The sequence below is a fragment of the Anabas testudineus genome, chromosome 15 (genome assembly GCF_900324465.2).
Source record: "Anabas testudineus chromosome 15, fAnaTes1.2, whole genome shotgun sequence".
Classification (NCBI taxonomy): Eukaryota; Metazoa; Chordata; class Actinopteri; order Anabantiformes; family Anabantidae; genus Anabas; species Anabas testudineus.
Window position 1 is genome coordinate 15,810,253 of NC_046624.1, and position 16,096 is coordinate 15,826,348.

General features: G+C 39.8%; 1 protein-coding gene across 1 annotated transcript in view; it reads right to left on the bottom strand.

Moving 5' to 3' along the window:
* srbd1 (S1 RNA binding domain 1) overlaps positions 1–16,096 on the bottom strand; it is a 42,955-nt gene that overhangs the window by 12,570 nt on the left and 14,289 nt on the right. The window contains exons 15-16 of the mRNA XM_026353607.1: positions 7,311–7,402; positions 4,873–4,955 (exon numbers count right to left, since the gene is read on the bottom strand). Coding sequence (XP_026209392.1) covers positions 4,873–4,955; positions 7,311–7,402 — 175 coding nt within the window. The remainder of the gene's footprint in view (positions 1–4,872; positions 4,956–7,310; positions 7,403–16,096) is intronic.

A 16,096-nucleotide genomic window follows, 5' to 3' on the forward strand; every position in this document is an offset into this window, starting at 1 on the left:
TGAAGTATCACTAATCTTGATCTAGTAAACTATTTTGTCAGACCTTTCCACTCTAAATATGTTCACCCCATAGATATGCCACCATCATTTTTAAATCCACCTCCACTCTCCCATTACATGGTCCCAGTGCTCAGACCCCCAAACCTCAAAATCATCCAGAGCCAATGGACTGGATCCCTATGTGTGAAGGTCATGCTTGGATTGGCTGGAAACCAGCTGTATTCAGCCAACTAATACGCAAGAACAAAGTGCTTCTGTCTGCGCCTTTAGTACTTCAACGCTGCTGAGTTACCACATGTCAATCAGACAGAGACAGAGCCGAGTGAGAAATACAGGACAAGAGAAACAGACAGAAAATCGTTCTGTGTTACTGAACGTAGAAGTAGAAAACATTTGTAATTTTCTCTACATCCACTTTAACAATTTAAGTATATCTGTACTTTATATTGCAATGCAACGAACAGGCCATGCCATAACACCTATGAAGCTCATAATGTTTTATTTTTTTATTACATTAAATATACAGGTACAGGTGTAGCAAAGGCTCCTATTTGACTAGTAGGGAAAAACAAACACTCCAAACAGTCGCATTTGGAAATATTCTGCATTGATGTCAGACGATCAGAAACAAGTTATGGACCAGTAAAAGTTGGTAGAAGGAAACCCTTTAAACTTAGCTCCACATACAACGTCCACGATGCTGGTGTACAACTTTCACTCTGAGGTTATCTGAGGGTCATATTCACTTTAATAAGGCCTCTGAGAACTCCCTCTTAGTATATACAGTACAGTATACAGACTTCACTAAGAGTCTGTGTGTATGTGTGCGCATGTGTTGATATATGCCTAGTTAAAAATCAGTTATAAATCAGTTGCTGAAGGTGATATGACAGCAAGGAGATGGTTTTATGTTGTCATGAATGCCCAATGGCCATTTCGCAACTTCCTGCAAAATAATCAGACATGCACATCGCCTGAAGGACTGCAAAACAGAGCATGAGAAAATTAAGGGAGAAGACGCATCAGGCACAGGAAGTCCAAATGAAAACCTGGCTTGGGGAGGATTTTTAACTTAGAATCAGTTTAGACAATTTGGTCTAAATACATTAACAAAAATTATGTTCAACTATATAAAAACAAAATAGGGCAAATTCATATATCTTCTGTTGCCTAATACCAGACAAATTCAGATTATGATTCTAATACATCCAAAAACACACTTCTTTACCTCTTTAATAGTTCTTAGTTTCCTTTTTTACTATTCTGTTTATAATTTTAATTTTAGTACATAAATGAGTTTCTGACTTGTGTTTTTTACCTTACATGTTTACTTACTTATTAACTTCACCACCAACACAAAAACATCATCTTCACCTACTGTAAACTGTACAGTCCCAGAATAGGTAAGCTGACATGACAACAGGCAGTGAATGTTTAATAAACTGTTAATAAGTACAGAACTGGCATAAGCCTTTATAAACCCATTTAAAAAAGAAAAGATACAAGATTGACTCAATACACAAGCACACAGACACATGCTGTGGCAGACCTAGTGGAAATTATTAAAATAGTAACTGAAAATGTTTTGGCAGCTTCTGACACTGATTAAGTCTGTAAGAGCAATTTTTCCCATGCCTCAAAACGCTAAGGCAGGAACTATCAATCACTGTCAACCTTCAATTTCTTGTTCCTGCTCCTCCTGCCTCCCCTTTAGGCACAACCATTCAAGAGTGAAGGATAGCATGCTCAAGTGCACACATGCACACTTGCAAACACATAAAGTGCAACAGACACAGGAGCCTGGTTGTGAAAGTGACATCACTTGCACTAGTTCAAATTCAACCTCAAATTTTAGTTTAGATGATGACAGAGGATGCAGTTTTATATTGACTTGACTGACTCTAAATAAAGCCCAAGGCGGAAACCAACCAACCAAGGTCTAAATACCCAATGTCACTTCCTCTACCAACATGTTATAACCTGCACTGACTTGTCTATCAAGTGTCAATAAGGCACAGAGCCCTATTTTAGAAACTGCTTTATCTCCAATATGTTGGTTTGGGGATGTGTGACAAAAAAATAACGAAACCAAAAACGAAATAGCTGTGCTTTGGCTGATTTATTGTTATCAGGTTATTTAAAGTCTGTTTTTAATCAGTCTCAAGTGATGCATGGTTCTAACAAGCCATTCCAGGCTTTAACTTCCTTGTTCAAAAAACTGACAGTGTGACAACAAGCAGCAAACACAAACAACTCCTTAATGTCCCTTGAGATATAGCTATTGGATTTGCTGGGCTACCTGCGTTTTCTGTTTCTTATGTGAACCACTTTGTAACACTTGTTTAGGAAAGTGCTCTATGAATAAATTTATTTATTATTATTGAGAGGCCACTGATGCTATGTTCTGTTGTGCTACTAGGGAGACAGAAAACAATATGGCATCAAAGGAAGACAGAGAAGGGCAGACACTGGGACAAGAGCTGAACAAGCAAGAGAAGCAGAACAGTTAAGAAGAGGAGAGGGGAAGAGTGACAGTTTCTTTAATATCCGGCTGGCAGGTAATGTTTTGTTACACAGCAGTGTGTGCCTTTGTGTGCATTTTCCAGGAGCAGTTAGTTTCACAGCCCTGGGGATTACCCAGCTGTCAACAGACCACAAAAACACAAAAAGCTGGCTGACAGATGAAGGTGCTATCCAAAGGCCACACCCACTAAGTGCCTAATTAGAAAGGTCACAAGACACCTGAACTTTCTGTTCATGTAAATGTTCTTAACTATAAACACAATTTATCCCAAACCTAGTGGAGTATCAACAGCCTTTAAAATGTATTGTACTGTAGATAACTACTAATAACGTCAGCTCTCCATTCAAAAAGACATGTATCTTGTAAACCAAGTATTCAGCAAAGCTGATCGGCCAGTGGTGCTGTACTGAAAACACAGTTCCCACACCGATAGTTATGTTCAATCTGATTTTAATGGGCTTCACTTTTTTAGCCCTCAGCTCATTTCCTCCTTTCTCTCTGGGCTGTCACTCACTAGGTCAGCAGAGGGAGAGTGAAAGAGAGAACATGCTGTGCCAGCTGTCTAGAGTTACATCTGCCCTTATGCTTTTTGGGTCTAATGGCAATAAACAGAAAGCTCAAAATGCCATGAATCACACAAAAGAACTTGTTAGAAAATACACATATGCATAAGGGCACTTTTATCACACTCATTCTCACATATACATAATGTACACACACACACACACACACACACACACACACACACACACACACACACACACACACACACACACACACACACACACACACACACACACACACACACACACACACACACACACACACACACACACTACATTTGAAACTCTTTGATTCTGAAAAGTGATGTGCAGGATAATGTGTACTTGTGTGTGTATGTTTGTGTGAGCTCAAACACAGGTCAAAATGATGTCCCATCTCATATCTGTCAGCACCCAGAGTTTATTTACTTGGTTATATTATCATTTGTTGACCTAGTCACATGATCTGAGAGCGGGAGGTGCAGAACCCCAGGCAACCCCGAGAGCCCAGTTAGGATGTGATGAGAGACACGGGCCTGTGACCCTACACTCTCCATCACACATACATACTCGCAAGCACTTGCACAATATGACCTCCTTCTTCCTCTTTTAAATCTTCATTCTCTCCCCTCACCCTTAAATCTTTACTCTCCTTTTCCTTTGACTTTTGTCACCCTCTGCTGTCCTTTTTTAACCCCCCCCCCTCCCAACTGGCATGGTTTTCCACTGAAACTCTTCCTTTAAACTGGTTGATCCCATTTCTTGTTTACATTGAAACTGACGCTCTGTCAGCCAACACTAACAAATTACACTTTCATGCGCCCTGAGCATCTTCTGCTTAATGTTAAAAAACATTTTGACAATGACAAAAAGCACAAATCTCAACCAGTTCTACACTACAGTTTACACTGTACATAATTAGTGCTTTCACACACAGTCCCCCCCCACACACACAAACACACACACACACACATACACACAAACACACAAACACACAAAACGTACAAATCAACATTGAGCTAACTGCACACATACTTGAACACATATGGACTTGGAGCAGCAAGCACACAAGCAAAAGCAAATGTCCAAACATACGTCATGCCTGATATCCATTAATTGAATTTGATGTCAGCCTTAGCATCATCTGTTGACACAGGCCTCAGCCAAGTTTATCTACTTCCCTACTTGACTCTCTTCTCTCAACCTGTTTAACTTCTTGTCTTCTTAGGTCCTTCACTGACATTACTTTATGCAGTACCAGTTTCTACTTTGTTTTACACCTAAACTCTGCAACAGTGCGAGTGAAACCAATTTATTATCAGCACTAATGAAATGACATACTGTTTAGGATGAAACGGCTATGCTACTCACCTTAAATGCTTTAAACACAGGGGTATTTTAGTGTTTGAAACAGGCAGTTCTAGTTCCCTGTGTGGGAGTATTGTGGTTATAATGTCATTAATCTTATTAGTTCAGTGATTATTGGTTGTGTATTGCTTATAATTACACTGTCATTTTCATTTCTCATTTCTTTGGCTCTAAGAAATGAGAAGAAAGCAAAAAACAAAAAACACGCATGCCATATCTTGCTACAATAGACCGCGCTGTAACAATATGCATCTGTGAACAATCATGGTTTATTGCTACTGTACTTTCACACCAACATCCTCACACACAAACACACACATTCATCTGCTCTTTGCTTCAGTCTAACTCACAGCAGATGTTATACTGCCCAGGGACAAAAACCTACTACCCACAAGGAGCATCTCAACAGGAAAAACGGGGGGGAAAAAAAACACTTACCTGGTATGTGCCAATGCCTATGTGTTTAGGATCAATCTTCACAAGCTCAGCCAATGGATCTTGGACACGTCTTCCAATGGACACTGTCAATGCACACAGAGGAGGCAAACATTAGATTCCATGTCTCATGAGATTGTATGGTTTTAATGATTCTGTATTTTTAATGAACTTGCTATCTGAATTGGTTATTGAATATGCAAATACATATTATTTTTAATTAGTGAATATGCAAATTGTCTGCATATTACAGTGCTGGCCTGAGGGCAGGCCAAACTTAATTGTCATTCTTCCACCCCCAATAATAATAATTATGGCTGGCTTTCGACTGGAGTGTCTGCACCTGTTATTTTGCTGCCTGATAGATGCTGGAACCATGAACCTTTAAAATCACCAATTGAAACCACACCCATGCACACTTGCATGCACAGCCAAATGTAGCACACAAATAAACACAGGTAGAGTTTGCTTTTAATGATGGAGTCTGTAAGGCTTCAGCCTGCTGTTGCACATGAAGCCAAATGTCTTTTCCACGAATATGCTGGCAGGGTCCAGTGACAAGGAGAAAAATTACAAACAAGCCTAATCACATACACACTATAATAAATGACATCACCCCCCAACACATACAGTAACATAGAGGGAAGAAATTACACAACCGAACAACTGTGCACATTCACATCCTTGTAAAAGACAAAGGCATGCCAGCTCTGGATGTTATACATTACATTGTTATTTCTTGTTAAATAAATACTGTACTGAAACTGTCATTTAAGCGAGACCAAAAAATGCCAAACTATGATAAGTCTAAAATTAGAGAACATAGATTGTCCATTCCTGTGTGCTTATCACTGTACTATTTGTATGTTTGAATTTGAGGTCTCAGCAATGAAGTGTGCTGCATGAGATGTGTCAAACCTGGATCTTCAAGGCGGAACAGACAGACAAAGCGAAAGATAGGGGCGGGATGTAATGGAGGGAGTATGTCTGGAATCAATGGTTCTTCTCTCCTCTGGCTGCGGTGGGAGGCTGCTGCCTGAGATAATATTTAGACAGGGATGGAGTTTCAACCCTGGCCTTGCTCAGTGCACCACCAAAAGTCTCCAATAATCTTTCCATCTATTCTGTCTTTGACTCTCTCCCTCTCTCTCACTCTCGCTCTCACTCAAAGAGGAGCCGATTTGTAAATGGAATCCAGCATAACTCTCCAGCACTTATTGAAAGTTTATGAGCCAAATACAGTAATAAAAAAATGGGAAGCAATGAAAAAAAACAACAAGAGTAAAAGGCAGCATACAGACATACATCTTAAAAGAACTGAAGTTTAACATTTAGCGTTCTTCGTTCATGGACAATGTGGCTGCATTGTTTTTGTTGCAGAGCAAAAAGAGAAAAACTCGCTCTGTTTTGTTAGTAGAAGAAACAACAATAAGACAGAAGACAGCAAAACATTTTTCAACAAATGATTGAAATATTGCCCATCGCCACTAGGGGTCCTTGATCTCCCAACAGTGAACAGTTGAATAGTGCTTATAACTATAACTATAATTCCCTACATACTACAATACATGGACACACACACACACAAAAAAACTGACAAACACCATGTTGTCACATTGGACTGTGTAACCATTTTGGCCTTGCTCAAAACACCCATCTTTTTATACCTATCCAAAGTGAAACGCTGTGCATTTCTAATGGCATTCATTACAAGTAAAAATGTGGCTCTGCATAGCTCTCATCGCTGCTGACCACAGGAAACTAATGAGGTATCGTCCAGTCTTGTTTGATTTATAGCTTTTATAGAGGAAGTCTGCTGAAAACATTTGATCCCCAAAACTTAACGTGATTCTTATTTATTCTATTCTTTTCGATGACATACTATGTTGAATGAAGGAGATGTGGCAAGTGGGAGAAGGAGGGTAAGAGGCAAAAGGAAACAGAAGAGACATTAAAAAAAATTGTGTGGAAAATTGAGCAGTATTTGTAATGTACTAATAAGTGGTCTCACAACTCACCAATAGTATCGTTATCCTTTCTTTGCCTTACTAAGGCCAAACATCCAGTAGTAGAGTAGTTTTCAATACCCATACACAGCCTCACAGCTTACATTTGACATAAGAGCCCCAATCTCAAGTAGGTGTGTTAACTTCTGTATGAGAGCAATTAAGTCAATATTCAACTAAGTAATTAGTTGATCTATATAGGTCACATTCCAAGATGTGACGTGTATTTTTCACAAACACAAATAAATTATACAAAAAAAAGATTAACAGGCAGACTGATAAAATAAATTGTTAGTTGTAGCCCTATATACAGTCTTAAACAACATTAATAATTTAGATTTATAGACTAATTTAAAACATGGCCATGACTATCATAGAGAGGTTGGGTAAAATGTTTAAATAGGATTAAACAGCCTAGCTACTTAGAAAGCATACCTGCACTCCTAAGGTTGGGGTCTAAGTCTGGCATCTCTTTGACGGCCTCAGGACTCACGCTGTAGATGGATGCTCCTGCTTCATTGGTTATACTGCGGAAATAAAAGAAAATTTAAAAAACTTGTGAAAGACAGAAATTGAGGAAGAGGTGAAGGTGATAAGAGAGATAAATGCATTAGGTACAACAGATAAGAGGCAGATTAGCCAGTAGGGAGGATAAAAAGTATGTCCTCATACGCTTTTAGAGTGTCAGTTAGGTGAAGACAGTGTGAGCCGTTTGTTGATAAATATAGGTTATTGAATTAGCAGACCTCTATGGTACAGTCAATTTGTGTGACACTACTGCCATCTAGAGGTCACAGATGTGTACTGCTACCCACCCACTGTGGAGCACTGTCATGAGAAAGACCATCACATGGTGTGAGCATTGCCAAAACAATTGATCCACTTAATGTGAATAAAAGCCTTCTAAAACCTTTCATATTTTTTTTTCTTGATCTTGAGGTATTATAACTATTTCTACAACAAGTTAGATGTGAGATTTTTGCTTGGAAATCAAGTACAAAATGTGGTTTTGTTCATTCTTGTGTAGACCTGAAGACAAAATAGACAAATAACATTCCAAACTGAATTTTTGTATATTGACTTAAAATTTCCTACAGTCAGATTGGTCCAAAATTTGCTGTCAACTTCAGAATGGCAGCCAGCAGAGTAAGATAAACAGTGAACAGTCTCTCTACTTTTCAAACTAAATTATCCACTAAAATATTTGAGGTAGAAAAAATAAGCACAGTTGCTGAATTGACAGGACTGCTTCTGCGGACACCAGCAGCTGTGGCATAAACACATCAGTGCCTCTCTGAAGTCAACCAAGAAACATTGATGCAGTTGAGATTAATTACCTAAAAAAATAAATTATAATTTTGCCACTGCTTGTCCTAACTTTACCTGAAATATATTCAGTGAGTGGTATTAAAAATCTAAACTGACAACATGTCCAGTAAATTGCAACATTTGTTTGTCAAGACAACTATTAATACCATTTCCCATGTTAATGTATTCAGTCTTAAGTAGGCTGCTTACCATCAATCACCACAGAGACAGGATAGTGGTACAACAAAGCCACTGATACCCCTGTTAATGTTGTTGACATTCAAGTGAAGCTGTCATGTTGTTTAGGCCTTCTGTTGTCTCGGGTGGACTGAAAGAGAGGGATGGTTGGAGGAAGAAAGGGGGGCTTTTTCCTCAGGGCTGACCAATATGATGAGAGGGTCAGCACCTCCCCTATGTCCAAATCCTTCTGTACTGCACACACAAACAACCCCCCCCCCCCCACACACACACACACACACACACACGGTTCCAGAGGCCAGGACCTTGGTGCAGCAACCTTGCCAATTATAAGAATCTTGTTAATGAAGAGTGGCAGAGGCCTTCTGATGACAATCACATCTAAATGAATTGTCCTCTGTCCCTCCTTCCCATCGTCTCTATTCATCCCTTCCTCTGCCCCAATCACTGTTCTTTTTGTCAGCTCCCTATCCATCGTGCTGACAGCTGACATATCGCCATGGTGACGCTACTAACGAGCACTGGCACATGACCTTCAGAGGGGTCAAAGCTGAGCTGGTCATTAACCCTACTCTAACAAACAGAGACACGCAGACAAACACATGCACTGTAAATTAAGCAAACAACATACAAAAAATATAAATAAATATTCTTTAAAAACACGCATTCCGCTTGAAATCATGCAGAACACCTTTCTCTTCCCTCAATGACTGAGAGTAACACAAATACAGTTCAGGTCAAGTGAACGAGTAGCAGTTGCTCAGCTACTTTTGTGCAAGCAAGAGAGGCAGAATGAGAAAAAGAGAGATGACAGGAGAGATGAGGCGGACAAAAGCAAAAAGAGTTAAGACATATCATTAAGGACAGAGAATGTTAAAATAGACAATAAGGGCAGAAAAGAAAGGAAGACCACCAGTCGCTATCATGTCTAACTTAATTAAGGCTGCCGCTGGGGCAGCTGGGTAACAGCACTGTCATGGATACAGCTCTGAGCCCTCATTCTCATAGCGTCCATGGCTGTCGCCATAGTGAGGGCATCAACCTGGCGGCCAGCAGAAGGTTGTCTGCTCCTGGTCGAAACACACACACACACACACACACACACACACACACACACACACACACACACACACACACAGTCAATAGCTTCCTCATGGTGTGAAGTGATGACTTTGTGGCCCTGTAGGGTTAACATACACTATTTTATCACTCTCTTATCTCATAAACAGAGGCCTTCCATTGGCTCTGTACAATCCTCGGGCAAAGTCACAAACTGGCTGCCCAATCTGTTCCCCTACTGGTTTTTGAGATACACCCTTGGGCCTGACATACAAACACACACACACACACCCATCATGAGTGGCCCCCTGCTGCCCCTCAAGAAAGCTAACATTGGAGGAGATGGATACACACTTTGATACCTCATTATAGCCTCCTGGCACACACAGCCCTATTCTAAATTAAAAACAGCTCATCAGATCACTCAAAATTAAAGAGGAGCAATGATATCTTTAACTAACCTGATAAAGAAGACAAAAAAAGTTGGAGGGAGGGGGAGTTTCGGAAAATAAGTGAGCAATGACATGGATATTTTAAGGATGCTAAGATATACAAAGGTCTGGATCTTAATATTTCAGTGGCAATGCTGTGCAAGTCAGTGCAAGCATACTGAGATTAACAGTGACAGTTTTGCAAAACTGGCGAGTTTCTCCCCAACTCTAAATGTTATTTAATATAACTTAATTTCAAACCTTGGAAATTGAAAACAAGGACTGGCTGATTTTTCCCCAGTACTGTAGGTAAAAAAAAAAACAAGACTGATGTTTGGTTTGAAGACATTACTATGTTTATTTTATATGTGATTTAGCCAATGAACACAGATAATATGTGAATGTGTGGCAAGAAAAGGTTCTCTGAGGGGTCCAAAACCAAAATAAATTAAATGTAAAAGTAATTAAAGTTACAATGCGCCACTTCAGCTAGCACTGGTATACAGTACTATGCTGCCCTCCACCAAATTACAATTAAAAAAAGAATACTCCTAAACTACTAATAGTATTTCTGCACAGTCCCAGGCTTAGTCTGGATCACAGAAGCCCTTGACAGCACAATATAGGCTTATTAGCATATTTCCAGTAAAAAGAACAAATAATAACACTACCATTAAGTCATCATCATTCACAAATACAAACCATGGTTTTGTTTCTAGTACTCAAATATGAGGTGCAGGCAAATTTGACATTGCAGGTAAATTTAGTTTTGTAGTGAAAATGTATCTACTCTGTAGATACATCTACTGTATCTACAGAGTAGATACAGTAGATGTAGATACAACTTTATCCAATTTTAAAATTTAATTATTAGTTATCAGGTTTAGACAGATTTTAACTTGATTTCTAGTTTCTGCATTATTAAGAAGAATTGCCTGAGTTATCAATTCAAACGAAATATGCCATCAGATAAAAAGTGCTATATATAAGTAACATGAAGTATTATAGCAATTGGCTACCGGCGATCTACCAGACAAAGTACTAAATTCTAGACATCTGTTAAGTTGACTGCATGTGAAAGCTGAAGATTAAATCCACACACCCCGTAGTTTTTATATGTCATACTATAATGGTTACCTTTTTGCCCATAACTCAACGTACTTGTATTGGCCTAATTTCACTGCTTTAGAAGGAACTGTAAAGCCACAAATTAACAGCCCAAAAAATATTAATATAACACACATTAGTTTCTCTGTCCGGCCTACTCAAACAGCTTGTGTATATTGTTCAGTCAGCTGAAAAGCCTGACCTCAGGGAGAGAGATTGAGGGACGCGCCATCTCTCTCTCACACACACAGAAACACGCACACACACAGACACACACACGTCGGGTCTGAAGACGATGACATTTTTCACAGAGAAAAGCGTTCAAATGGCAGGTGTCAGGGGCCGTCAGTCTCTAGTGAGGCGCTAGAAGGCAGACAGGCACTCGCACACACACATAAACTCTAACTGCCAGTGTGAGGCACATCTGAAAAGAGCAAAGCCTCACAGACACTCATGTCAATCTGCTAGCAGGAAAGGCCTGCACTTGTGTCACACACAAATGCATACACATCAGCATGTGCACGCGCATGCACACCCAACCTCCAAATAACAAATACACGCATGGCACGTCACACAGACTCATCACACATGTTCGTCATACAGAGAACCATTGCAGGGAACAGAGGAACCCTAGGGGAGGATGGCATGGAGGGTCAGCAGGAGGAGGGGATGAAGGAGGGGATGAAGAAGGGGATAGAGGTTGACCACCAATGATGCATGGTGGGTGGGAAGAGGGAGCTGTGGGTGATATAGACGAGGCTGGCAGATATTCAGTGCCCACCACCTGCAAATGCCAACAGTTCCCCACCCATGATGAGCTACACAAATGAAGACAAATATACTCTTTTACAGAAGCATTGCTTAGTTGTGCTACCATCTGGTGTAAAACGCAAGTGTAATATAACAAACTGAGGGTCTAATGACAACATGTGTTGCATTCTGTGAACTAATTTGTGACTAGTCATATTGTCTTAAATTTTAGCTTAAACTATCCGTTTTAAAGTTTGTTATGCTAGTAACAAAACCAGCTACACTGCATATCTTCTATAGCTCTTGGGGGATTGGAGGGAGGGTTGGAAACCAGGTAACGTAGGCGAGTTCGAAATGAAGCAAAGAATAAATAAGAAACCACAAAAAAACGTCTTCTTTTCCCTTTCAGGGGTCGCCACAGTGAATCACCACTGTCACAGACATTTCATAACTGTTTCCAGTTTGGTCATTCCATGTAACAACCCGTCTATAATCTAAATCAAATCCTATGTTCAAACCTTCATCATTCTTGTTCTTCACATCTCATCCTACTAGTATATTTTAAACACCAACGTCCAAACTGATCTGGTTCTTTTAATATTTGATCAAAGCAATACTGAGTGTGCCCATTCTTCTCTCTCTAACTCTAACCTTCCATCCAGCATGCTCTTCACTCGTCTATGAATAACTTATTTTAAACATGAGCTTCACAATTTGTGATGAAAAAAGTGTTCAAAGAGAGGCTTAAGAATGCTACAGGAATTTATTATTACAGATTTATTTTATTATTTTTATATCCTTATCTAATTTAATGATACATATCTGAATATATTCATATTTTGTGGTTGCCCATTAAATTATGGAGGAGACAAGTGCCCTGAAATATGAAAAGATTAAGAAGATAATAATAATTAAAACTATTTAAATATTCACCCTTAATTTTGCCATTATAATTCTTCTATCCTGAGTGTTTGTATGCATTAAATATTTACAACATCTCTCTTCCTTTCTCTGCCCAACCAAAATAAAAACACAAGGCTAAGATATAACCTTTTCATGTACCAATGGGTACGAGTTTCTTTTTTGAAATGAAGATACACCCCAGAGCCAGGAAGAGGCCTTTCCATGCCTCTAAATCCACACGTCCCTCTTCACCTCTTTCTAGCCAAGCTTCAAACCTTTGGTGAGGCCTGAGAGCTTGGGTCTCAGTCCGTCATGACTGGTCCTGCCACTGTTTGTTCATCACTCACGCAGCCTGGCCCTGGGAGCATGCCTGGACACGGGACATGACAGGGGATACACATACCCGCAACCACATATGGGCATAAATGCAGTCTACACCACTGTCCTCCAGGTCCATCAGCTAGCCAGTCTAATGATCTCATCCCAACAGGACTGAGCTAGAGGGCAAGACGGTCAAGGACTTAGTGTGAGCTTGTCTGTCTGTCAATACAGGCATACACTGTTGGCAATTTGACTACATTTCCTGTTGCAACTGCTTGTATTGGACGGAGAGAATAATGACTAATTCTAAAGTGAGAGACAGCCTACTACTCTTATCAGTCACAGAGTCTGTAACCTTCAGGAATCACACACAAGTTTAGATGTGAGTGTCCTCACAAGCATAGTGAGACGTGTGTTTGCCTATCATTGTATACATGTATATGTCTGCGAATGCACATTTGTCATCACCATTGACCTTAGACCTTACTAACCTTCTTGCCTCAACCATATTTTTCAAAAACATAAAATATAAAATATATTTATCTTTGCTCCGTAGTGCCTTTTCTTAAGCACAAAGTGTTTTCTCCCTCGCTCTGGCAGATGGATATGTAAATACTTGGCAGCAATAGTAGGTTTGCTTTGTAATGCATAGTTGACAGAGGCTGTCAACAGCTTACAACAGTGTTTGTATAACTTGGAAAAGGCTTGTTGACCACAGATTAATGTGAACCCAACCCATTTCATAAATGTTATTTGTAGGGGGATTCATGAATATAGCAGTAAGAAAACAGGAGCTGATGACAGGTTGATCTCTGTGTGCTCCTATAATTCGTAAGATCTTCTCAAAAGTACAATTAAAACTCAAGCATCAATAGATCAGATCAAACAATGGTATGTGTGCCTTCCTTCCCAATCGGCTCCACTCTCAAAAATCTAGAAACACCAGCTGACAAGGGTGACAGAGACTACAAAGAGTCACCAAGCAAAACCCTCCAGTGCAAACCACACACACACACACAATTCCACAAGACATCTGTCTGGCCGGTGCTGAGCACTCTTACAAGCTTTGACAAAGCCTGCATGGTCTACCAGTCAGTGCTAAAATACAATGACAGACAAGCGTATGCTTCACTGGTCTGTCAAGGAGCCAGAGAGAAACACACACAGTGAGCAGTGTGCTAGCCATGGGTAGGTGTTAATGACAATAACCAGGCAATCAGAACAGACACTGTATTTTTGTAAATGCTTAACACACACACATAAAATGAAGTCATAGAAGTAATTTTTTTCTAAATAATATGTCACAAACTGACATTCAGCAGGAGGTCTTTAAATTATTGGGACACAGCTGTATGGAAAATAACCTAATGTGCATTCAGTGGGGCCATCACAATCACACAGACAAATCTTGTCAGCTAAATAATACCTCATGCGGTATAATGTCCTACAGGATGCTGGTCATTCATAGAGGCATTGTTCAGGCTCAATCATGTGATGTTACTTTGTTGTAAATCTAATAGGAAGATGATGAGTCAAAGCTGGTGACTTATTCCTGATTTAACAAAGACAATAGTAAATGTGATTATTACATCGTAAGCAGTTGAAAAGCTGTTACACTTAATGCCGTGGTCACACTGGCTAGACTCACAAATCTAATGAAAAAAAATTATGTCAGTGACTAAAATCATCTTAACACGTTGGCTATGTCCCTTTGTATTTGGACTTTTTTTGGTTATTTGTGACAGAGTTAACAAATTCTTAAATTCAATTAAACAATGAAAAACACACACTGTTTTGATAACAAAGTCCCAGTAAATAAAAGATACACAAATGTTTGCACTTGTTTCACTGTCTTTATAAAAGGTCATACTCCTTAAAAATGATGAAAAAGGTGACTTGGAGAATAGGATGAGTCTACTCAAACTGGACTAAGGCACTGGAAACTGCGCACACAAACACACACACACACACAACATACACACAAACTAAATTCAAGTAAGGATGTCCTGGAGGCTGCCATTTCTGGCTGTCATTCCAGCTGAGCATTGAGGCAGAAGAACACAGTGAGAGAGAGAGACGGGTGGAGAAGAAAGGGTGGAGAAGGGCGGGGGTGGTGACACAATGAATGCTCACAGGGAGACAGGAAGCAGACGGTGCAAATGAGGCTGAGGTCTTTAATGAACTACTGCACTGTGAGAGGAGAGGAGAGGAGAGGAGAGGAGAGGAGAGGAGAGGAGAGGAGAGGAGAGGAGAGGAGAGGAGAGGAGAGGAGAGGAGAGGAGAGGAGACTTTCTACACCTGTCAATCAGAAACTGTTTGAACTTACTCATAGGTTAACGTCAGCTGACAAACGCTTCTACGTATAATAATGTGCAAACTGTACCAGAAACTGGGTCAATTAATTATAGTGGGAGATTCACAGCAAGCACCAAGACCCCTTGCTGTTCCTGATGCTACATAGCTATTCTCAGTCATTGCCATCACCCTTGTTCCTGTGGTAATGAGGTTTCCCTAATGGCAGTTCAGGGTCAGCTGTGGGTCAGTCAGCAGGGGAGTAAGAGCGACAACCGTCACTCTTTGAGGCCCTGCATGTTGGACCCTGACATTTGTGCAGATATTCCTAATTTGGCAACAGAGCAGACATGTGCCACCCTAACTACAAACTGAAGTATGGAGCAGTATCATTATGACCTCCAACAAAAATTTGGAGGCAGTACTGTCTTATTTAACTACTAATCAATGCATTAAAGAAAATCACAGGTTTTTTATTTATTGAGATTTAGTCATTTCAAACAATGTGGGGAACTGAATCAAATGAATGTTCTTTTTGAATTTCTTTTTTTAGCACAGACTGAAAAAAGGACACTAGTCGTTTTTGTTAAACTTCATAATTTCTAGAAACATTTAGGTATAGTAACATTAAACTGCATTTTATGAATAAATTTAATGGTGGAATGCTGTAATATATGTCAAACGTTTTGAGCAGTTTTATGGCCTTTCCTGAGAAGCTAAAATTTCATTTGTGTCCAGAAATTTGAGGTGAACTCCACCCAAGCATAACATTTTTTCCCATGGTGTGTGTAATATTGATGTACAAAGTGGGACCATACCCCAAAGTCTTATATTTCAAAGACACATATGGGA